The sequence below is a fragment of the Erinaceus europaeus genome, chromosome 17 (assembly GCF_950295315.1).
Source record: "Erinaceus europaeus chromosome 17, mEriEur2.1, whole genome shotgun sequence".
NCBI classification, from domain to species: domain Eukaryota; kingdom Metazoa; phylum Chordata; class Mammalia; order Eulipotyphla; family Erinaceidae; genus Erinaceus; species Erinaceus europaeus.
In genome coordinates this window covers 58,288,506-58,313,701 of record NC_080178.1, presented here as the reverse complement: position 1 = coordinate 58,313,701, position 25,196 = coordinate 58,288,506, and the positions used below count along the sequence as shown (strand labels likewise).

The 25,196-nt window shown below is 40.8% G+C and overlaps 1 protein-coding gene and 1 non-coding gene across 2 annotated transcripts in view; one reads left to right on the top strand and one right to left on the bottom strand.

Moving 5' to 3' along the window:
* PRCP (prolylcarboxypeptidase) overlaps positions 1–24,608 on the top strand; it is a 104,288-nt gene extending 79,680 nt beyond the window's left edge. The window contains exons 7-9 of the mRNA XM_007537109.3: positions 12,568–12,732; positions 14,409–14,596; positions 23,866–24,608. Of these exons, the coding sequence (XP_007537171.2) occupies positions 12,568–12,732; positions 14,409–14,596; positions 23,866–24,082 (570 nt within the window). The 3' untranslated portion in view covers positions 24,083–24,608. The remainder of the gene's footprint in view (positions 1–12,567; positions 12,733–14,408; positions 14,597–23,865) is intronic.
* On the bottom strand, positions 5,193–5,299 carry LOC132534119 (U6 spliceosomal RNA). Its single transcript, XR_009545798.1, has one exon. It is a non-coding gene; the product is annotated as a U6 spliceosomal RNA (small nuclear RNA).
* Positions 24,609–25,196: the final 588 nt, after the last annotated feature.

The following is a 25,196-nucleotide window of genomic DNA, read 5'->3' as shown; positions in this document are numbered from 1 at the left end:
ACTCCCCTGTAGGCGAGGAGTTGGGGGCTCGAACCCGGATCCTTATGTCCACCTGCTACCACCGGACTCCCCTGTTTGTTTGTTTGTTTTTTTCCTCATGTACTAATGTGACTTTGCTGTTGATGCAGGGAAGAGGAATACATGCTATTCCAAAGATTATTTTTAAGGCAAGATGATTTTGTGTCTTTGCCTCAAAAACCACCTTTTACTCTTTATTATCCAGGTTTGGTTCTTGTCATTTTCTTAATTTATTTATTACTCACTTTATCCTGTCATACTATATTAAAGTGTTAATTACTTTATCATTCTATTTCCTGCCCATGTCCCACTTAAAGCAATTTTCTGTCTCTCCCCCTATTGTTTGAGAATCTTCTGTTCCCTACATCTATCTCCAACTATTTTAATCCGCATACATTTTTATTGAGGAAATGCTGTTTTTACAAGATTGTTGTCTCAGGGCTACAATTCCATACCTCCTCTCAGACTGTAGAATTTTTCAAATTTGTTTCTTCCTCCCAAACTTTTAGCTTCAGATCACTTTCTCTTACCGTTCATTCTGTTTCTCCTTTCTTGACCCCCTCTGTGTTCTCCCAACCTACTAATCCCTGGAACACAACCCAGCTGGGGATTGCTCTTTCACTTGGATAGTTCCATTTAGCCTGGACTCCTCCTTCCTCAGATACACTTCCTCCTTTTTAAAGGGCTGACAAACAGCCATCCTTTACTGAGTCTGTAACTCAGTCTTAGAATACTGACATAATATGTAACAGTTGAATTATTATGATAAAAAGAAAAGATGGTAATTCCTACTTATGACAGGACCTTTCATATATCTGAAGTATTCACAGGCAGCAATCAAATGCCATTTTCCTTGTCAAGTGTTCTCCTTTCTAGTTTACCTTTGGATTTTGCACACTTACACTCCATTTGCCTTTGTTTACTGTTAAGAGAAGCTGCAACTTTCATGCAGAAATAATTATGAGCTTGGCTGATAGAACACACGGAAGAGAAAAAAGGGAAATAGAATCCATTTTATAAATAAAAGTTAAAATAAAACCAAAAAAAAAAAAAAAGGGAAATAGCAAACTTTTCTGTCATTTGGCTGCTTGGTCAGCATAAGGAACTCAAGCCCTTCCCTTCCCCCCTTTTTTTTTCCAGTTTAAAGAATATATATATTTATTTACTTATTTATCTTAATTTAAAGAACAGCTTTTAAGGATACTGGTGAGTCATTTTCTTTCAGAACTGTCTTTTAGTTGCTATCGTTCCACTTCTTTTGGCTTCACTTTCTGAGCATGCAGATAGATATAGTGAAATAATAAGACATAAGATGGAAAACCTCTTCCGTTTGTCTTTTTAGTGACTAATGTATGCGACCTCTCTGGGTGGTTTAAGCGGTTTAGGTACTTTTTATAAAAGGGAGCTTTTACTGACAAAACTAATGTGATTATCCAAGTGAGTGTGAGAGGCGTATTCAAGGCTTAGAGAAAGAAAATCTGTTAGAAAAGCTGAATGTGTGTGCTTAATCCTTTCTCTAATGTGGATGGACCATACTCTCTGAGGGGAGATTGGTCTTTTTTTTTTTTTTCCAAAACTATCTTTCTTTCCTCTTAAGAATTTTCTCTGCCCACCCCCTTCTTTCTCTTATTCAAATGCTTATCATTATAGGTAGGGAACTTTTCAAGCTTTTAAACACATCATTATTGTTATCTTTCTTTGGCATAGGTTGGGTCAAAGGGCAGAACCCAAGTATTTAGTGTGGAGCTGATAATTTTGGGATGTTCTACTCTCCTTGTGACTTATATGACTTCTAAAGCCAGAATTATTAAAATGGACTTGTAATGCTCTTCTTAAGTTTACCCTGTTTACCTTCGTCCTAGGAATAGAAAGTGAAATGAGTGTCTCCATTTCCTGAATTTTACTTAGTTGAGTCCACTTACTCTGTTTTATTATTTTCTTTTCACTATTAGATAATGTAAGTATTTATGATTTTGTATTACCACAAAAAATGCTTTCAGCATAATGGTTATGCAAAGGCTTTCCTGCCTGAGGCTTGGTGGGCTCAAGTTCAGTCCCCAGCATCACCATAAGCCAGAGCTGTGCAGTGCTCTGGTGTCTCTCTCTTTCTCTCTCTCTCATTAAAATAAATAAATAAATACCTACAACTAGTACATTTAGAAACATAAAAACCACATGTGAACTTTTAAAAAATTGTTTAACATTAAGCATGGGACTACAGGAATATTGAGGCACTGTATTACCATGCCTCTAATATAACTTAAAAGTTGAGCATGTGTAGTGTAATGCTTACAAAATGCAGTGGAATCTGAATCCCAGCTCTGCCATTTCTGGCTGGTTAGCTGTTTCTTAACCTCTCTGTGTTTTAGTATTCTTATCTATAGAGAGTCATTTTAATGCTTATTTTAATGATCTAATAGGACCTGGTGGATAGTGAGCTGTAAGTTCTTGCTAGTTATTTAGTAATAACAATTGTTATTATCATGACTCTATAGTATCAAGGAGATAGATTACGATGCCAGGCCAAAGTCTTGCTTCATATAGACTGTGTTCAGTTTTTCAGTAGTGGGCCAGCAGTCAATAAGACACTTTGAACATGTTTTCCTCTTTGTGACAGGGAGATGGTTATTATGTGTTTCTTCCCATGTCATTGTAGAGAAAGCAGCTGATCTCAAGGGACACTCACTAGTTGAGTTGTAGTAGCAGCTTTAGCCTCACTGACCCCATATCAGTACATTTATGCCATAAGTAGTGCTCCATGCCTCACATGGAGGTTGTTTAGAAGTCATAGTGTCCACAAAAGAAAGACAAATGCATAGTACAGGGGCTACATGGTTGCTGAGTGTTTTTGGACTGAAGTGTGTGGGCAGGGACTTCTTTCTTGTTGTCTTATTAGATCACAGACCCTAAGGGATTAATCAGTAAGCACAGTGCTTGCCCACATCAAGTGGGCAAAACCTGCAGATTATTAAGCTTAGACTGAAGTTTTACTTTTATTTTTTTGTTTTTTTCCCTTTTGTTGCCCTTGTTTATCGTCATTGTTGTAGTTATTATTGTTATTGCTGTCGTTGTTGTTGGATAGGACAGAGAGAAATGGAGAGAGGAGGGGAAGACAGAGAGGGGGAGAGAAGGACAGACACCTGCAGACCTGCTTCACTGCCTGTGAAACGAGACTCCCCTGCAGGTGGGGAGCCCGGGGCTTGAACCGGAATCTTTATGCCAACCCTTGCACTTTGCGCCATGTGTGCTTAACCCGCTGTGCCACTGCCTGGCTCCCGAAGTGTTTTTTTTAAAAATATTTATTTATTTATTTATTTATTTTCCCCTTTGTTGCCCTTGTTTTATTGTTGTAGTTATTATTGTTGTTGTTATTGATGTTGTCGTTGTTGGATAGGATGGAGAGAAATGGAGAGAGAAGGGGACAGAGAGGGAGAGAGACAGACACCTGCAGGCCTGCTTCACCACCTGTGAAGCGACTCCCCTGCAGGTGGGGAGCCAGGGGCTCGAACTGGGATCTTTTCTCCAGTCCTTGTGCTTTGTGCCACGTGTGATTAACCCGCTGCATTACCACCTTGTTGGGTAGTATGCCAGCTCCCCCGGCTTAAAGCTTCTGTCTCTAATCCTGTTTAACTAAGCAGCTGCATGCCTGCAGGGCATTGGTTTGATCCCACTTAAAGCTGCAGTATATTTACATAAACCACTGTTAACTAAGCACCACCCTGCCTCTAGGACATTGGTTTAATCCCCACTGGTTCAGAATGTCTTTTTGCTCCGCCCCCTCTCCTAGTACACCCTGATTTCTACCAGTCTTTTTTTGCTCCACCCTCTCTACCTCACATCCTGTTTCCACCCTACTTGGCAAGTATATATAACAGCTGCTCTTCTGTTTTGAAACACTTGGAATTGCTTTCCGGCTCTGAGAGTTCCAGGGTGTATCTCCTGCGGTGCTAGCTTGGCACAAGTTCCTGATCCCTCTCGCAGGCAGCAGCCTATGTTGGCTCCAGTTGAGTTCTCTCCAACCCAGAGAGCACTTGCTTGGGAAGAAGCACCCTCAGGCTATCCTGGCACCACCTGATTCCCTACACTGAAGTTTTATAGGAGGCCGCACCAGCTATACTGACTTGCTTGACTTATAAACATGACAGTTTTTATAATGCCATTTTGAAAGTGTGGTTTAGCTTAATATTACTATTAATTACTATTCAGTGTTTTGTGCATTGTACAAATATTTTTGTTGTTGTTGCCAAGACTCCACCACTTGGGCCAATGCTTTCTCAGATAGAAAAAGAGAGACAAGAGACCAAGGGAGAGAGGGAAAGACACCATAGCACTGAAACTTCCCCAAGTATTCTGAATTCTGGGGTTGAATCTGGGTCAAAACAGGCACCCGAGCTGTCTTACTGGCCTACATTCTACAGCTCTTTAACAGAAGTTTGCAAATATCTCCTTTCAAATTCCTGTGGGTTTTTAGTTAAGTCTTAGACTGGTGCTGAGGTTGTGCTAATATGACTTTATATATTTTAAATTTTGTGTTTGGCAACTATGTGTTGCCAAAATATTTAAGTGCATAATAATGTATATTTGCATTTATTCAGATATAGAAACCAGTATGTAGAGATTTTGTTTTTATGCAATAGAATAATGCTTGGATTCACAGACTCCTTCAGTTAGGAACTTGAGTGAGGTCAAAGTTTTCAGGTCTCAAACATAAAGTATGGAATTCAATCCTAAACACCGCATATACCAGAGTGATGCTCTGATTCTCCACCCCCTACTAGTAAACATTTTTTAAAATAGATCAATACTCCCTTAGTACTGTTATGTGGATTTTGCAGTGAAGATACTAATTAAAATGATTTTTTCAGGCTTTATATTGAGTGTACTGGTAGAATTATAAATGGGTACTTCTTTCACTCTCTTCCTTTCTTTTTCTTTCCTTCCATCTTCATTTCTTTCTTTTTTAAAAATATTTTTATTTATTCACTAATGAGAGGGGTAGGAGGAGAGAAAGAACCAGACATCACTCTGGTACATGTGCTGCCAGGGACTGAACTTGGGACCTCATGTTTGAAAGTCCAACACTTTATCCACTATACCACCTCCCGGACCACTCTTCCTTCATTTCTTCTTTCCTTCATTCTTTTATTTTTTATGCATATGAAGCCTGACCTTTAAAAAATATGGAATGCTTCACGAATTTGTGTGTCATCCTTGTGCAGGGGCCATGCTAATCTTCTCTCTGTTGTTCCAATTTTAGTGTATGTGCTGCCGAAGCGAGTGCCTTTCTTTCGTTCTTTTTGTTTATTCTCTTTATTTCTTTCTTTTTTATTCATTTAATTTTTATTGGGTAGAGATGTGGGACTATGTGGAAGTTTGGTAGAGCTTAGGGAAGCTCCCCCCATCTTCACAGATGGAGGTCTAAAAAGATAACTCTCTTGTTAGCCTCTCTCCATAGAGATGAGCCAAGAGACAAAAGTCTATCAGACTCAGATTGCCTCTGTAAGACTCCCGAAATCCACAAAGAGCCTATTTCCTCTCTCCCCTACTGTCAGCCAAATGGTTGCACTCACTCAAAGTTCACACATTCCACTTCACCTTTTGATCACAAAGGAAGAGCACATCCTGTTACACACTTCTAACACCTGACAAGTGAAAAGCCCCCCAAAACCTTATTTCCTGGAGCCCTTTTGATGTCTTTAAAGCCTTGTTCTTCCTTCTCTATCTCACCTTACTGATTCAACCCCTATTCTTCTCTCAAATGCCTTTGGATAATTAAATGCCTGCATCAGGAGACTAATTGTATTGATCTTTATGTATCAACTCTTGTCATACCAGCCCCTGCCATAGGAGGCATGCTGACCTTTAAGAAACCTGTGAATTCTGACGTATGTGAAAACTGTTCTTTGTCTAGCCTTCTATATCAACCCAAATCCACCCCCCAATAAACGAGTGTCTTCGTACCAGAATCCTCCCCGAGTTTCTTTCTTTTCACGCAGTCTCTTGAACTGGTGATGGGAATTCGGTAGTTTACCTTTCTAGCTGAGAGCCAGCCCATGCAAGCTCTGACTTAGAGGTAGAAATTGAGAGAAAGGGGAGTTAGAGAAGGAGAGACACCTGTAGCACTGATTTCATGCTTGTGAAGCTGCCCCCCCTTCAGGTTTTTTTTTTTCTCTGCCACCAGGGTTTTTGCTAGGACTCTGTGCCTGCACAACAAATCCACTGCTTCCAGGCAGCCATTTTTTCCCCTCATTTTGTTATGATAGAAACAGAGAGAAATGGGGGGTGGGGGGCTGGGAAGAGAGAGAGAGAGAAAGAGAGATACCTGCAGACTTACTTCACTGCCTGTGAAGTGACCCCCTGCAGGTGGGGAGCCGGGGGCTCGAACCCAGATTCTTAGACCGGCCCTTGTGCTTTGTGCCATGTGTGCTTAACTGCCCAATCCCTGTGGATATCTTTTGTAACCTTAAATGTAAGATTGAGAAGGAGGGACTGGGTGCTCCCCTGGTACAGCATCAAAACCCTGGTTGTAGCCTCTGGCCCCCACCTTGCAGGAGGGAAGCTATACTCTGGTGTTGGGAACTGTGTGGAATTGTACCCCTCTTATCCTATGGTTTTGTTGATCATTATTAAATCAATAATTTTTTTATTATCTTTATTTATTTATTTATTAGATAGAGAGCCAGAAATTAAGAGGAATGGGGAGATAGGGAGAGAGACAGACACCTTGCAGCACTGCTTCACCATTCACAAAGCTTTCCCCCTGCAGGTGGGAACTGGGGGCTTGAACCTGGGTCCTTATGTATTATAACAGATGTGCTCAACCAGGTGCACTACCACCTAGCCCCCTCCTCTATTTCTCTCTTTCTCTCACCCTTTATAAAAAAATGGCTGCTGGGAATGGTAGAGTCATGCAGGCACCAAATTCCAGTGATAATCCTGGTGGAGAAAAATATATTTTTTTTTTATTGGGAATGATAATAAAGGACCAGTTAGAGGGCTTCTTCAGTTAGCCTCCACTTCTTTGTCCTGAGTGTTTGCTTCTGGATTTTCTTTGAGTCCTTCACAGAAGAAGTGTGCTGCTAGCAATTGGACTCCATATTCTTAAGGTACTTTGACCTCACAGACAGCAGGAAACCCCAGATTTCCCTTAATCGAGTAGGGGATTTCCACTCTGGCAGAGGCCACATCTCTGAGCATGTTTCTCTGTGCAGTTGGGATTGCTGATACCCAAGTAGTGTCACTTGATGCCAGTGCCCAAGCGTGCTTGTGTCTTTTAGGCAGTGACAGTAACTGCTGTTTGCAGAGAAGCCTATTCACGGGCACTGCTTTTCTTCGCCTGACAGAGGCTCAGTGTTCTTGCTCTGAGAGGGGCTCTGGTGCCAGCATGTGAGTCACACTCGCTAGTGTACTTTTCCAGAGTTTGAGGTGACTTGTCGTTGCATGTCAGCACCTTTTTTTCCCTGTGCCCAGCTTGTATGGTTGCCCTGCTTCATCTACTGGGCCCCGCTCTAAGGCAACAATGTCATCGGTGTTCCCTGGGTTCAGTCCTTAGCTGTGTGCTGTGTGTTGAAAGAACTGAGTCCAATGCTGGCATCTGCCAGTCAGGAGAGAATGCTGATTAACTGCTGGCGATAGGGAGTTTTATGCATTTTACAATTTCATCTTGATTTTCATCTTTTATGGAGTAGTTCTCAATGACATCTTTCTCAGGAACAATGTCAGGCAGATGTTAGGATTTGCTTGTTTTTGTTTTCTTACTCTGAATAATTGAAAGTTTGTCAGAGTAGTAAAGTATCCGTTTTTGCCTTCTTTATTCAACTTCTGTATGTTGTAAAACTAATTTTGATTCAATTCTGTCTCCTTACATATCTTTTAAATTCTGGTATATCTTATTCCTATGACTTTACAGTTACTTTTTTAAGGTATGTCCAAACAGTTAGTTATACCGTAATTTCTGATTTTTCTCACATTCAATGTTCCCCAAAACTTATTGGGAATATGCATACTCTCTCTGCCTTTTGGAAAGTCATGTCATACTTGAGTATGTTAAAGGGTCTGAGAAGTCTTGCCATCAAGGAAACTATTAATGTTTGCTAATAAAAATATTCTAGGGGACCAGGTGGTGGCACACCTGGTTGAGTGCACATATTACAGTGCACAAGGACCTGAGTTTGAGCCCCCAGCCCCCACCTGCAAGGGGACAGCTCTGCAAGTGGTGAAGCGGGGCTGCAGGTGTCTCTGTTTCTCTTCCTCTCTATCTCCCCCTTCCCTCTTGATTTCTGGCTGTCTCTATCCGATAAATAAATGAAGGTAATAAAATAAATTAGAAAAAGAAGATTTTCTAAAATTATTTGACTGTGAAAGCTTCTCCCTTCCCCTCAAAGTGCCAGTAAACATTTTGTAGAAATACTGTAGTGCCTAGTATGTTCAAGAAAGAAGCATTGATTCCCCCCCAATGACTTATTTCTTTCCAAGTACCCCCCCACACACACACACACACTCCAGGAAGGTGTTGCTGATAGCTGGACACGACTCTGATGAAAGGCTGAGTTTGCTAGTGGCCACTCACTTCCCTTCTCAGTCCTGCCTTCTTCCTCAGTCTGGGATTGGGATTTCTTTCCTTGTTACTACTTCTTTGGAATCCTTTTTTTCTTGTCACAACTTACCAGTTCTTTATCTTCTCCATATGAAGAGAAAAAGGACCAGATCATGTATGTAATGTCAAGATTTTAGTAGAGGTGTGAGCTTACTGTGTTCTCTTGGCCATAAAGATGCATTTTGGGAGCTGGGCAGTAGCGCAACAAGTTAAGTGCACATGGTGTAAAGCGCAAGGGCCCGGCCTAAGGATTGCCACCCCCTCCACCCCCACCCCGGCAGAGGGGTCACTTCACGGGTGGTGAAGCAAATCTGTAGGTGTCTATCTTTCTCTCCCCTCTCTGTCTTCCCCCGCTTTCTCAGTTTCTCTCTGTCCTATCCAACAACAATGACACCAATAACAACAATAGTAATAACAACAAAGATAAACAACAAGGGCAACAAAAGGGAAAAAATAGCTTCTAGGAGCAGTGGATTCTTAGTGCAGGCACCGAGCCCCAGCAATAACCCTGGAGACAAAAAAGAAAAAGAAAAAAAGATGCATTTAGCTATTTCACACAATGCACCCTAAGCTGTGCATACATAACGGAGAGGAAGTGTATTTCAGTGGCTGCATTTCTAGCTCAACTGGTAGAGAGTTTGGCACTTCCTCGCTTGAGGTTCCCAATTCAATTGCTAGTGCTTGGGCTTATCTCTGTCTTTCTCTTTGTCTCTTATAAAACTACTCACATGTAATACTAAATCATAAAAAAGAAAAAACTGTATTTCATAACTAGATAGGCCTAGAAGGCCTGGAGTTGAATCTAGATCATACCATTTTCTAGCTGGATGACCTTGAATAAAAGGATTTAACCTAAGAATAAGTTCTTTCATATAAAACAAAGGACAAGAGACTGTGCGGTGACTTAACCAGTAAAGCACACAAGTTACCATGCCTGAGGACGTGGTATTTCCAACCCCTAGTTCTCACCTGCAGGTGGGGAGGTTTCACAAGCAGTGGAACAGGCTGTAGGTAACTCTTTTTCTCTCTACTACCCTCTCTATTTTTTTTTCTTTCAGACATAATTTTTAAAAATATATTTAAAAAAAATTAAAAAGGAAAAAGTGCCTGCTAAGAGTGGTGGAGTTGTCATGCAAATACCAAGTCCCCAACCATAACTCCAGTGGTAAAAAGAACAAACAAACAAACAAAAATAACAGTGGACAGTAGGGTATTGCTCACCCGGGACAGTACTTGCTTTGTGATGGGCTTGACTCAGAGTCTAGCTCATCTCCTATCAGAGGAAGCTTTGATTCTGTAGTGTTTTTCCCCTCTCTCCCTCTGTCTTTCTGTCCTTGTCTCTTCCTGGCTGAAAAAGTAGACACAGAGTTGTGAAACCCTGGTAGCATAAAATAATAGCAGCAATAGCAGAATAAATAAGACGGTGGACAATGATATATTTAATAAAATTGTTTGAAGATTAAATGATGTAGTAGTTGTAAATCTAAAATCCAGTATTTAGTAGCTACCATTTAAAATTATTATTGATTTTTAAATTAGTTTACTACAGTTATTATTGTTATTCTGTTATGATTTCATCACCTATGACTTTTTCTCATCATTTTATTATGGAGCTTTAAAAATATTCTATATTTAGGGGCCGGGTGGTGGCGCATCTGGTTGAGCGCACATCTTACAATGTGCAAGGAACTGGGTTCGAGCCCCCAGTCCCCGCCTGCAGGGGGAAAGCCTCTCAAGTGGTGAAGCAGGGCTGCAGGTGTCTCTCTGTCTCTCACCCTCTCTTCCCTCTCGATTTCTGACTGTCTCTATCCAATCAATAAATAAAGATAATAATTTTTTTTAAAAAATCGTATTTATTTATTTATTTTAGATGGAGACAGATAAATTGAGAGGGAGGAAGGAGACACGCACACACCCCCTCCAGTACTGTTTTACTGCTTATGAAGCTCCCCCCCCCCCCGTAAGTGGGAACCAGGGACTTTTTTTTTTTTTTTTTTTTTTGCTGAGGATTGGTGCCTGCACCACAAATCCACTGCTCCTGGAGGCTATTTTTTTTTAAATTTTTTATTATCTTTATTTATTGATTGGATAGAGACAGTCAGAAATCGAGAGGGAAGGAGGGATAGAGAGGGTGAGAGGCAGAGAGACATCTGCAGCCCTGCTTCACCACTTGTGAAGCTTTCCCCCTGCAGGTGAGGACTGGGGGCTTGAACCTAGGTCCTTGCACATTGTAACATGTGCTCTCAACCAGGTGCACTACCACCCAGCCCCAAGGCTATTTTTTCCCCTTTTGTTGCCGTTGTCTAATCATTGTTGTGGTTATAATTATTATTGCTGTCATTGTTGTTGGATAGGGCACAGAGAAATGAAGGGGGGGAAAACAGAGAGGGGGAGAGAAAGATAGGACACCTGCAGACCTGCTTCACCACTTGTGAAGCGACTCCCCTGCAGGTGGGGAGCCGGGGACTCCAACCCTGATCCTTATGCCGGTCCTTGTGCTTTAAGCCATGTGCACTTAATCCGCTGCACTATCGCCCAACCCCCAGGACCAGGGGCTTTATCCTGGGTCCTGCACACTGTAACCTATGTGCTCTACTGGGTTTTCCACCTGGCCTTCTATTGTGGTACTTTTAGACACAAAAGTTGAAATAATTGAATAGTTAAGTATTCATAAACCAGCTACTTACATTTTATAAGTCATTTGCTCTTTCTGATTTATGACATATACAGTCACCTGCCTATCCCTCTACTTTTTTTTTTTCTTTTCCTTATTGGGGGGAATTAATGATTTATAGTCTACAGTAAAATACAGTAGTTGGAAAAAAAATACAGTAGTTGGCACATGTGTAACATTTCTCAGTTTTCTGCATAACACACTAACCTCCTACCTAGGTGCTTCTCCCTATCATGTTCCTGGATCTGAATACCCCACCCCCCACCCCAGAGTCCTTTACTTCGGCGCAATAAACCAAACCCAGTCCAAGTTCTGCCTTTTGTTTTCCCTTCTGTTCTTAAATTTCAACTTCTGTCTCTGAGTGTATCCCTCTACTTCTCATTCTATCTTGGGTTTCTTTTTGCTCAGAATACTGCTTAGCTCTGGATATGGGTGGTATTGCTGGGGATGAAACCTGCTCATCTTGTTTTTAAATGTATTTCACAATAAGTTGAAGGCATCAATATACTTGTTCCTAAGTACTTTAATATTATTAGCTAGAGTCCAGTATTTGTTTATGATTCTTTTTTTGAGATGTCATATACATGTAGTTAAATCCAGAAATTGTGTTGTGTGTGTGTGTGTGTGTGTGTGTGTGTGTGTGTAATTCAAACACTTAAGATATAGACTATTTACCCCTGAGAATTTCATGTGCCTCCATCCATATGATCCCCCTTCACTCTCAATTTCTGTACTCAAATATTATCTTTAATTTTTTTAGTATTGAATTTTAGGCATTTAGTATTAAATACTCATTTTTATAGGTTATAGCTTATTGATAAAAATATTTGGAAGTTGAGGAGTTGTGATCTAATTCTCACTGACTTGAGATAAGGATATATATAAGGATAGTTTCTTAGAGGAGATGATACTTCAGCCTAGTATAGAAGATAAGGTGGGTTTTTTTTCTAGGCAATAGTTGAGTACAAGAATGGGAAAAGGACATATCAAGGAGAGCAAAGACCCAGAGGAAAGGCAGAACTTGGTGTAGCAGTTTTGCTAGGCTAGAACGCAAAGTTCAGAAGAAGCTAGAGTGCAAAGTAGGCTTCCCTTTTTTGCGAATCATTTATCTTCGGGAGTAGTTTTAAAGTTTTATTCACTGACGCAGGGGATTATACTCAAATGACAGAAACTGTCAGTTACTTCTTTTTGCTTTGATTTTGATACAACCAATCATATCACTTCGTTTCAGTGAACTGTAATTTTGTATTTTTTCCCTTCTATTTCTCTGAAATGACAGGAAGTGTGCCAACATCTGAAAAATCCCAATGTGTCTGATTCACAGTTGATCCATGGTGTTTTCCAAGCCTTGAATGTATATTACAATTACACAGGCCAGGCGAAATGCCTGAATACATCAGAGACAGCAACTGGCAATCTGGGTTCCCAGGGCTGGGGCTATCAGGTAAGTGTGTATCATGTTCTCAACTGGAACTTCTTTTCCTGGATATAGTTGTGCTGTGACAGAGAGTTCATAAGGTTTTGTCACCTAACCTGGATTCCTATCTGGGCTTTGTTACCTTACACTGTGAGATGGTGGATACATTCACTCATTCATTCATTCGTTTCATCATTGTCAATATTTTTTGATTACTTATCATGTGTCAAGCACCCTCTAGGCTACAAAGATAAATAAAACATTATGGGTCTTGCCAAATAACTCACATGGAGAGTAAGCTGCTTTGCCTTGTATTCAACCCAGTCATTGAGTCCACCCTCCTCCACAGAGGGAAGGCTCTGCATTATGTCCCCACTACCCCACCTTCTGCCTCTCTGTCTCACTCTTTATATCTAAAAGAAATTAAAGGAAAAAAAACCCAATATAATGTCATCATCAAGTAAAGGTGGTGAAAAAGGGAGACAACTGAACGAATATTACAGAAGATCTTGGTAAGTCATATAAAGTCATATAAAGGAAGTCATATAAAGGAAGCCTTTCATGGGAACAGAAAAGGAGAGTTTAGTCTGATTGTCCATGAACTTTTGTTCCTTTAGCTATGTACAAAAAAAAAACACCTAATATAGCTAATATTTTACCTCCAGAATTGTTTTTTATTATTATTTTAAAATTATCTTTATTTACTTGGATAGAGGCAGCTAGAAATCGAGAGGGAAAGGGGTGATAGAGAGGGAGAGAGACAGACACCTGCAGCCCTGCTTCACCACTTGTGAAGCTTTCCCCCTGCAGGTGGGGGCCAGGGTCTTGAACCCAGGTCTTTGTGCACTGTAACATGTACACTCAACCAGGTGCAGCACCACCTGGCCCCCAGAATTGTTTTTTTTAAAATTAATCTTTAATTTATTTTTATTATTGCGTAGAGACAGAGAAATTCAGAGGGGAGGGGGAGATAGAGAGAGGGAAAGAGACAGAGAGATACCTGCAGCCCTGCTTCACCACTCTTGAAGCTTCCCCCCTGCAGGTGGAGGCCAGGGGCTTGAACCTGGGTTCTTGTGCACTATAATGTATGGGCTTAATCAAGTGTGCCACCACCTGGCCCCCAGAATTGTTTTGAAGGCTAAATATAATAACTGATATGAAAGAAAGCAGTTTACAAGGAGTGAATATATGGCCCTAACTTCTGTGACTTCTTAGCCATGTCCCTCCAGATTTGAGAAGTTGTGTGGCCCACAATGTGATAGAGTTGGGACTCAGGGCCAGGGAAATAGATCAACAGTTTTTTTATTATTATTATTTAATCTCTCCTCACACACATTTTATTTTATTATTTGTGATTAATTGTAGGTTATCAAATTGTAAGATACAGAGTAGAGTTCCACACCTCCCTCCCTCCCTCCCTCCCTCCCTCCCTTCCTTCCTTCCTTCCATTTCATTTTTGATCATCTTTATTTCTTGGATAGAGACAGAGATTGAAAGGGAAGGGAAAGATAAAGAGGGAGAGAGACAGAGAGACACCTGCAGCCCTGCTTCACCACTCGTGAAGCTTTCCCCCTGCAGGTGGGGACTGGGGGCTTGAACCTAGGTCCTTACACACTGTAATGTGAGCACTCAACCGGGTGCGCCACCACTCGGGCCCCATGCCTCACTTTCTCATTGAGTTCTCTCCTCACTTGTTTTTTCAGGCCTGCACAGAAATGGTCATGCCCTTTTGTTCTAATGGTGTCCACGACATGTTTGAACCTCATACTTGGGACTTGAAGTCATATTCTGATGAGTGTTTTAAGCAATGGCACGTGAGACCGAGACCTCACTGGATCCGTACTTTGTATGGAGGCAAAAATATCAGTTCACACACCAACATAATTTTCAGGTGAGTTTTCGTGGCCCAAAGAAAAACTGATTGGCTGAGGCACTTGAGAGCAATTAATGAGAGTAGAACTGGGAAAATGGTGAACAATAAAATAGTATGAAATAAAACAGCACGTTTCCCTATTCTTTGAAAGACGGAAGATACTGAGAAGAGGTAGGATTTTACAATATGCTTAAAAGCATAAGGACAGTGAGGCAGGACTGCAGGTATCTCCCTGTCTCCCTCTCTATCTCCCTCTCCCCTCTCAATTTCTGTCTGTCTCTATCCAATAAGAAATTAATAAAAAGTATTTTAAAAGCATAAGGACAATAACATTAAAATAATAACATTAAAATGTTAAAAAAAAAAACACAACCTTATGGGCTCAAAGAAATAGCTCATCAAGGGAGTCAGGCGGTAGCACAGCGGTTGAGCACAGGTGGTGCCAAGCACAAGGACCGGTGTAAGGATCCCAGTTCGAGCCCCCAGCTCCCCACCTGCAGGGGATTTGCTTCACAGGTGGTAAAGCAGGTCTTCACGTGTCTTTCTCTCCCTCTCTCTGTCTTCCCCTTCTCTCTCCATTTCTCTCTGTCCTATCCAACAGTAACGACATCAATAACTATAACAACAATAAGAAAACAACAAGGGCAAAAAAAGGGAATAAATAAATAAATATCAAAAAATATTTAAAAAAGAAAAGAAAAGAAATAGCTCATCAGGTAGGGTACCTACTTTGCCGTGAGCTCAGCTCAGGTTTGAGACACAAGGGAGGTGCAATGGCACTTGTTGGAGCTCTGGTTCTGTGACATCTCTCCCTCTCTTTTATTCTTTCCCTCTGTTCATGTCTCTCAGTCTGAATGAAAAAACCCTAATGAAATTTTGCATGTGTGAAGCCCCTGTTGAAAAACAAAACAAACAAACAAACAAAACCCAATGACCTCTCTACAAAATGAAACATCATCTTGTGTTCTTAACTTGTTTTGTTACTACTGTCAGTTTTCTTTTTGGAATTTATTCAGCAAACACTTTTTAAAAAAATCTTTATAGATCCGTTTTATTTATTAGATATGAGAGAGTCTCACAGGTAAGTGAGTCTTACATTTCTCTCTAGGAAGAATTCCAGGGTACCATTCTAGAATACGCAACACTGAGGATGAAACTGGTGACCTCAGGCATGCAAGTCCTATGCTCTACCAGTTGAACTTGAACTATCTTGCCGGCCACATTTTTTTTTTAAGTTAGTTTTCCTAGATTCCCTTCCTTCCTTCCTTCCTTCCTTCCTTCCTTCCTTCCTTCCTTCCTTCCTTCCTTTCTCCCTCCTTCTCTCTCTTTCTTTCTTTCTTTCTTTCTTTCTTTCTTTCTTTCTTTCTTTCTTTCTTTCTTTCTTTCTTTCCCTCCAGGGTTATTGCTAGTGACTGGTGCCTGTACCATGAATCCACTGCTCCTGGAGGCTATTTCTACCCCTCCTTGTTGCCTTTTTTTTTTTTCATTGATGTCATTTTTGTTCGATAGGAGAAAGAGAAATGGAGAGAGGAGGGGAAAACAGAGAGGGGAAGAGAAAGATAGACACCTGCAGACCTGCTTCACTACCAGTGAAGCGACCCCCTGCAGATAGGGAGCTGGGGGCTCAAACCAGGATCCTTATGCCAGTTTTGTGCTTCTCACCAGTTAAGTAACTGCTGTGCTACCACTTGACCCCCAGCAAACATTTTTTAAATGCCCACTCTGTTCTGTCCTAGGCACTATATGAAGCACATTAAGTCATATTTGAATCCTCACAACCTTGTGAACTAATTGTCTTTTTTTTTCACACTGAGGAGAAAGTAAAACCCATTTTTATTTTTTTCTTCTCCTTTCTTCTCTCTCTCTCTCTCTTTTTTAATAGAGACAGAAAAATCTAGAGGGGCAGGGGAGAGAAGGGAAGAGGGAGACAGACAGAGAGGGACACTTGGACACTTGTTAACACTGCTTCACCAATTCTGTAGCTTTCCCCTTCCAGGTGGGGCCTGGGGGCTTGAATCCCTTACCACCCTACAGTGTGTATGCTAAACTGGATGTGCCACCTCTCAGTCCTCCGGTTTTGTTTTTCCATATTATATAACTCCTTAAGTAGTGACATATTTGGTACTGGTTCAGATCAGAGTTAATTTACACAATTCTGTGTATCTCCTTGTGATTTCAAAAAGTTTATGTTACAATTTGAACATTATGTTATTGGTAATTTAAGGAAACTAACCACAATTTTTTTTAAATACAATTATGTACAGAAATAGTAGGAAGACACATACATACACATACTTCTTGACTTGAAGCTATCGCTTAAATTATAAATGTCATTCTTTTACAAGCTCCTGTATTATTTATTTATTTGTATATGGCACTAAAGAATGAACCAAGGCCCTGAACCTCACATGTGGGTGATGCCACCAGTTGCCCCCCTTGCCCATTTTTTCAGTTTTTGAGTGAACCTTTGTTTACAAGACTGTAAATGTCTTGGAAATACACTTCTCAGCTCTTCAAAATGTGTTACCACACTTTATCCACCACCAAAGCACCAACATCCCTCACTATGTTTACTGGTTACCTTCCACCCATGTAATTTACTCCCCATACCCCCCAACCCACTTGGTAACTTCATCTCTTCAGTCTGAGTCCAAAGGCTTGTCTTCATCTGACTTTACTTGTTCCCATGCTTTGTTCTTCATCCCGTATGAGCAAAAAAACATTTAGTATTTTCCTTACATATAAATCCCTCTAGTATTTCTTTTTTTTCAAATATATTTTTATGTATTTGTTCCCTTTTGTTTCCCTTATTGTTTTATTGTTGTTATTGATGTCATTGTTGTTGGATAGGACAGAGAGAAATGGAGAGAGGAGGGGAAGACAGAAGAAGGGGAGAGAAAGATAGAGACCTGCAGACCTGCTTCACTGCTTGTGAAACTACTCCCCTGCATGTGGGGAGCTGGGGCTCGAACTGGAATCCTTACGTTGGTCCTTGTGCTTTGTGCCATGTGCCACCTGCTGCGCTACCGCCCGATTCCTGCTCTAGTATTTCTTTTAGGTCTGGTTTAGTGTTAGTGAATTCTTTCAGCTATTATTTTTCTGAGAAGCTCCTCATTATCCCCTTTTAAAAATATTTATTTATTATAGGATAGAGACAAAGAGAAGTCGAGAGGGAAGAGGTACAGAGAGACATCTGCAGCCCTGATTCTCCACTTGTGAAGCCTTCCCCCTATTGGTGGGGACCAGGGGCTTGATCCTCGGTCCTTGTGCATTATAATGTGTGCACTAACCAGGTGCACTACCACCTGGCCCCCTCATTACCCCTTCAAGCCTGACTGATAACCTTGCTAGAGAGTATTTTTGAGTGAGTATCTCTTCCATTTGAAACTTGGAATATGTCCTGACTTTCAATATGATTGTCAACCAGGGCTACTCTCAATCCTTGGGACGACAGTCCCTGCAATTCCTATATTACTTATAGCTTTTATATTCCATTTCTAGTTGTTACAAGGTTATACACATAAAAATGTAACAGTATAAGGTGTCAGGTTTGTCTCAACCATTTCTGTGGCTTTAGAACCTGTTCCAGTGACCGGTGCATGATGGATAGCCAATAAATGTGTGTGCTGATAAGGAGGAGGCATGAAATACAAAATTCAGGGGTGACTTCAGAGGCACATGAAAATTTAAAGAGGAGTATGTGAAAGTGCTCATTATCTTTCTTCAGTGACACCTCTCTCTCTCTTTTAATATTTTATTTATTAATTAATGACAGGGATAGGAGGAGAGAGAATGAACCAGATATCACTCTGGTACATGTGCTGCTGGGGATTAAACTTAGGACCTCATAGTTGAGAGTCCAACACTTTATCCTCAGTGCCACTCCCAGACTACACAAGCCTGTCTCTCTCTCTCTCCTGCTCTTTAGATAGAGACAGAGGGGCAAAGAAGGAGAGAGAGAGGGAGACTGACTGACCAGAATACCAAAGCTTCCTTCAATACAGTGGGAGTTGGGTTTGAGTCTGCATTTTGTACATGGCAAAGCAACACACTATCCAAGTGAGCTGCTTTGCCAGCCCATAAGTCTACTTTTTTTCTTTTTCTTTTATTTATTTTAATTAGTGACTATATTAATATTAATATTGATTTATAAAACTATCAGATAATAAGGGTATAATTCACACTGTTCCCACTACCAGAGTTCTGTGACCCCCATTCCCTCCATTGTAAACTATAGTGGTTCTCCCCAGGTCACAGATATGAGTTGACTATTATTTATATAACTATTTTTTTTTTGTCCATTTTTTCCTATGGTCCTGTCTTCTCTTCCTTTCTAAGTCACACCTATACCTAGTACTACTTCCAAATGCCCTTCCTTTTTTTCCTCTCCTCTCAGGGTCCTAGTGTATTTAGGGTTCAGAGCCTCTAGTCATCTTTCCCTAACATTTCTCTTCTGGGTGTATGGACCAAAAATCCATAAGTCTATTTTTAAAAAGATTTTTTTAAACATCTGCAGTTAGGTGTGGAAAAAATCAGCCACAAAAATGTTAAAGTTACTGAGAAATTCAAAAGTCTCTTTTTCTGAAGAAAGGCGCATCTTTAGGTCTGTTCCACTCAGTGGCACCAGCTTAAAAAAAAACAACAAAAAACTTCTGGTTGGGGGGGTCAGGCGGTGGCGCATGTGGCGCAAAGCTCAGGGACCGGCATATGGATCCCGGTTCAAGCCCCGGGCTCCCCCACCTGCAGGGGAGTCGCTTCACAGGCGGTGAAGCAGGTCTGCAGGTGTCTGTCTTTCTCTCCCCCTCTCTGTCTTCCCCTCCTCTCTCCATTTCTCTCTGTCCTATCCAACAACGAACAACATCAACAATGGCAATAATAATAACCACAACGAGGCTACAACAACAAGGGCAACAAAAGGGAAAAAAAACAAAAAAACTTCTGGTTGGGAGTCGGGTGGCAGCGCAGCGGGTTAAGGGCACGTGATGCAAACCGCAAGGACAGGAGTAAGGGTCCTGGTTCGAGCCCCAGCTCCCCCCCTGCAGGAGCGTTGCTTCACAGGTGGTGAAGCAGGTCTGCGGGTGTCTATCTTTCTCTCCCCCTGTCTTCCCCTCCTCTCTCCATTTCTCTCTGTCCTATCCAACAACTACGACATCAATAACAACAATTATAACTACAACAATAAAACAGGGGCAACAAAAGGGAATAGATAACTAAGAAGTATTTTAAAAAAAAACAACAAAAATTTAGGTTGATGAGTAAGGAAATGTTCAAGAGGGGCTGGGCAGTGGTGCAGCTGAAAAAGGACCCCAGTTCAACCCCCCCCCCAGTCCCCACCTGCAGGGGGGAAGCTTCACAAGCTGTGGAAAAGACTTCCGGTGTCTTTCTTTCTCTCCCTCTCTTCATCTCTCTCCTTCTCTCTGTCTCTATCATAATTAAAAATTAAAAAGATATTCAAAGAACCTTTGGACAAGTATATAAGGACACAATCTTTTTTTTTTTTTTTTTTTTTTTGCCTCCAAGGTTATTGCTGGAGCTCAGTGCTGGCACTACGAATCCACTGCTCTGGAGGCCATTTTTACCTTTTTTTTTTTTTTTTTAAATAGGATAGGATAGAAATTGAGAGGAGAGGGGAAGATAGGGAGAGAAAGATAGATATCTGTAGACCTGCTTCACCACTTGTGAAGCGACCCCCTCTGCAGGTGGGAAAACGGGGGCTTGAAACTGGGATTCTTGTGTGAGTCATTGCACTTCATACTATGTGCGCTTAACTCTGTGTGCTGCCACCTGGCCCAGGGCACAATCTTTTATGTCCTTACTCCTCTCCTCACGCAGCTCCAAATGTAACTGCTTATTGAAGGGGAAACTTGTTCTGTATTTGTTCAGCTGGACATCGACCACTTAAGAATATGACTTTGAAGTCAGGAAGACCTGGCTTGTCCTCCTATTTCCTCACCAAGTGAGCAGCAAGACCTTGAGTAAACTGCCTTTATATGTTAGAAATTATGACTGTGACAGGGTTTGCTCAGGCAGAGCATCGATTCTCATCATAGCAAGTTTATAAGATTGTGTCCATTTACTGCTAATCAGAGTCTGTCATATATAGGCACTCAGTGAACATTTGCTGAATGAACAAGGACTTAACAAGTAGTAGCTGTTAATGCTCCTATTTTGACCTCTTTCTTTCTCTTTCTTTCTCTCTTTCTTTCTTTCTTTCTTTCTTTCTTCCTTTCTTAATTCCACAGTAGTTTTGTTGAAAAGATTTATTTTCTTCCAGCCCTAGTCAGCAAGAAATTATCCCACTGATGGTGGTGCTATTATTCAAATATTCAAAAGGGAGACCCTAAGGAGCAAGTTGGTACAACATCATTTCTCAGGCAAATTAGTTGTTGCCAGTGATTAAGTGAGATTTGCTGTTGGGAATTTTATCCAGACATCCATACTCTCAGGAGTATGGATGTAAAATTTATCTATCGTGTGTGTGTGTGTGTGTGTGTGTGTATTTCTTAGTGACTAGTTTAGCTTTCACATGTCCAGGACCGAGAAATTCAAGCCCATGTGCATCCTGGGTTTCTCAGCAACTCCAAACACCGTTGCTAAGCCACTGGGCTGATTCAAATGACCTTTTAAATCAAATGCAGTTTGCTTATTATGTGGCTGTTAGGATGGCTTTTTTGTTTTGCAAATAATGGGGGGATTTCCTATCTGGTTTGGGCCTGTCAAATTGGAATAATGATAAAAGCTATTTACTTAGGAGAACTCTATCCCTTGTATAGTTTACTTTAAAATTCTGTTAACTGAAAACTAAAGATTTTATTTTGCATGTGAATTCCCTCCCATTATTTTTTTTACTTACAGATGAGATTTTATGAATAGTCAAATTACATGAATAATTTTATATGTCTCATAATGTGACCTTGAATGTTTGTTACTTCAAGCTGTGAAACAATATGAAAACAAAATGTTCTATAGACAAATGTCAGAAGACATTTAGAAAGTTCTGTGGTTTCCAGTGATATGCAGATGAAGATTTAATAAATGGTGACATACACGGGGAATTTGATCTAATCACTCCCATCTTAAAAAATGGACAAGGATCTCAACAGACAAACACCACCCCCCTCCCCCCCCCAGTTTATACAAGTTGCTATTAGCATGTGAAAAAATGCTCAGTACCATCAGTTTTGTTTTTGTTTGTTTGGAAATATAAGTCAAAACCATAGCGAGGGGTGGTGAGAATAGCTCACTTGAACAGTGTGCTGTTCTGCCAGGGGCACTGGCTAAGTTCGAGCCCACTATCCACTGCAGTGAAATTTTGGTGCCATGGTCTCTTTTGCTCTCTCCTTCTCTCTGTCTTTGTCTTTAGCTGAAAGACAAACAATAACTATAGTGAAACTCCATTTCACACCCACCAGGATGGCTGTTGTCAAAAGAACAGATAAGTGTTGGTGAGGATACAGAAATACTGGAACTCTCCTCTGTTCCTAGAGGAAATATAAAATGGTGCAGCCAGCTTAGAGAATAGTGGCAGTTTATCAATAGTTTAAGTCACTGCCTACCCCAGAAATTCCATTCCTAGGTATAGGCCAGAAGGAATGGAAACGTGAAGCCCTACAAAAGCCTGTACCTGGGTGTTGAAAGGCAAAATATTCATAATCACTGCAAAGTGGAAATGACACCAGTACGCATCTGATGGGTGTGTCAAATGTAGCCTGTCCAGACAGTGTGACCTGAATGAAGCCAATCACTAAAGACTCCTTATTCCATCTGTGAAAGATCGATAGGAGACAAATGTATAGAGACAGGAAGAAGACTAGTTGTTGCCTACAGCTGGGAGTGAGGGGTATGGGGGATGGGAATGGAGACTGACCGCTAATGAGCATGGTTTCTTTTTGGAATGATGTAAATATCCTAAAACTGTGGTGATGGTTGTACAATGCTGAACTTACTACAAACCATGGAATCACACTTCTCTCTCTTTTTTTATCATTAAAAAAATTATTTTTAAAAAGTCACTGGAGAAATAATGGTTTATATGACAGTTGTTGACACATGGGTACAGTTTCTTAGCTCCCCTGAGTTGTACTTTTTAAGTGGGCAAAGTTTAGGTAAGCAGATTAAGTCTAAGGTAACAGACATTACTGAGGATACTGTCTTTGTACCACTTTTTTTTTAATACTCAGTTTAACTATTTTAATGACTGATGTTATCTACAGAGCTCCAGGATACATTGGTAGAGTTGTCTGTCCAGAGAAGGCTGGTCGGCATCATGGAACCTGGTGGCATCTGGAACCTGGTGGTTGAAAAGAGAGTTAACATAAAAGTCAAACAAATTGTTGACTGATCATGGACCTAAGGGCTGGAATAGTTTTCCCCTATATTTTATTTGTTTATTTTTTTTTTAATGAAAGAGAGATGGAGAGAGAGATGTGCCAGAACACCTCTCATCTCTGGCTGATGGTACTAGAGGCTGAACTTGGCCTCTCACAGCCTCAGCCATGAATGCTTTTTGCATAACCATTGTGCTGTTTCCCCAGCCTCAGTGTTTCCTTAATTTAAATTTAATGAAAAATGAGGACCTTTGAGTAATGTTCAAAGTTTCTCATTCAAGATCCTGTGTAATTTTTTAGTTCTACCATCTTTTACCCCAAAGTATTGTATTAAGAGGAAATTATTGATTAAAAAAAAGTACAATTTTAAAATGAACTATTTGATAATTAGCACTTTTAAATACATAGTCTTTATCATTTTGAGTAATAAAGAGTCCTAGAGAAAAAAAGACAGTATTCATTGGGGGACATCTGTGTACCTGACAAGTTGTCCTCACTAAAGACTTCTTCCATGTGTCCACCTGGTTTAACCCTTTCTGCTACCTTAGAAAGTAGGCCTTGCTATGTGTGTTTCACAGTGAGGAAATTGTAGCTTAAGGAAGACCACGTAGCTTTGATAAAGGCAGCTTTGATAAAGGAAGACCAGTTAGCTTTGTAGATTGATAAAGCTGAGATTTGATTTCAGTTTCTTAAATTCCAAGGTCCACTACAATCTGGGTCATTTCATGAGGCACCACCTTCTCTTATCTGTTCAGCTGCTTGTACAGGCCTGGTTGTGGAAATCATTAAAAAAAAAAAAACCTCCAGTGTGAAGTACCTTTCTGTATGACAGGCTAGATTTTTCAGCTCAAATCCCCATGTAAGCTATGAGTTTCAAGTGTTGTGCATATAATAGCCTTCTCTCAGCTGCTTGTAGATATGAAAAATCAGCCACCTTACTTTTTCTGCTTTCCCTCACAGCAATGGTGACCTAGACCCCTGGTCAGGAGGAGGAGTAACCAAGGACATCTCAGATACCCTGGTTGCGATAGTCATCCCAGAGGGAGCCCATCATCTAGATCTCCGATCCAACAATGCCTTTGACCCCCTGACTGTGCTCTTAGCCCGCTCCTTGGAAGTTAAATATATGCAGCAGTGGATCACAGATTTCTACAATAGCCTGGCAAAACAGGACTGAGCAACTTTTGATCACTTTCGATTTCCTCCTTTATATCCACTCCACCACATTCCCATTCAGTTTGTTTTTATTCCCTTCTCATTGTTGGCTTTTAGATTTGGTGGGGTGAAGCTTAGGATGGAAGAGAGGGTGATGGAGGCAGCAATGGCCACCTCACTCCTCACCATCTCGATCCCCTCTTCCTGAAGAATCTTTCTGAGACTGCTTTGCTGCAGTTTCAGGTTTCCTCATAACTGGAACAGCATTGCCTGTCTGCCTTCACAAGAGGGAGAGCCACTCCTCTTTGTTTCTCTGCAAGCAAGGACTTTTTGCGGTTTTGAGGTTAAAGTCTGTGACCTATTTGTTATTCTCTGCCTCTGCCCTCCCCCAAAGGAAAAGCAGAACGACTATAGACCAAAAAAAAAAAAAATGATGTAATCGCAGCTGGTAGGAAGCATGTTGATGCCAATCCAGGAAATGGGAACCATTGCTTTTGTACTTGATTGAATGACTCTCAACTGTGCTGCAAATAAAGAATAAAGCTCGGCTTTTTTTTTTTTTTTTTTTTTTGTATTTTTAAATTTTGCTTGTTTTTGAAGTAACCTTGGTTTACAAGACTATAAATATCTTAGGAGTACAGTTTCACACATCTCTAAAATGTGTTATCATACTTTGCCCACCACCAAAGCACTAATATCCCTTCACAAAAGTCTGTTGAACCCCCTTCTACCCTTGTAATCCACTCTTCCAAATCCCCCTTGACAACCTCAGTTTTGCAGTTGGAGTCCAAAGGCTTATCTTTATTTGCCTTTGCTTGTTCTCTTGCCTGTTTAGTACATGTGTGAGAGAATTTTATTTGCCTTTGCTTGTTCTCTTGCCTGTTTAGTACATGTGTGAGTGGCAGTGAACTCCTGTAGCTGTTGTCTATCTAAAAGGTTCTACATCACCCGTTCAAAGCTGATTGATAGAATATTCTTGGGTGGAGGTCTTGTCAAACTTTATAAATAAATTTAGAAGTAAATTCAAAACTTTGTACCTTACCAGTCCTTTCTAAACACTGCACCCTTTACCTGTCTATTGCTTCTGAAATTCCTTCCAACTGTTGGGAGGACTGTGTGCACTAACTTGGCTGCTT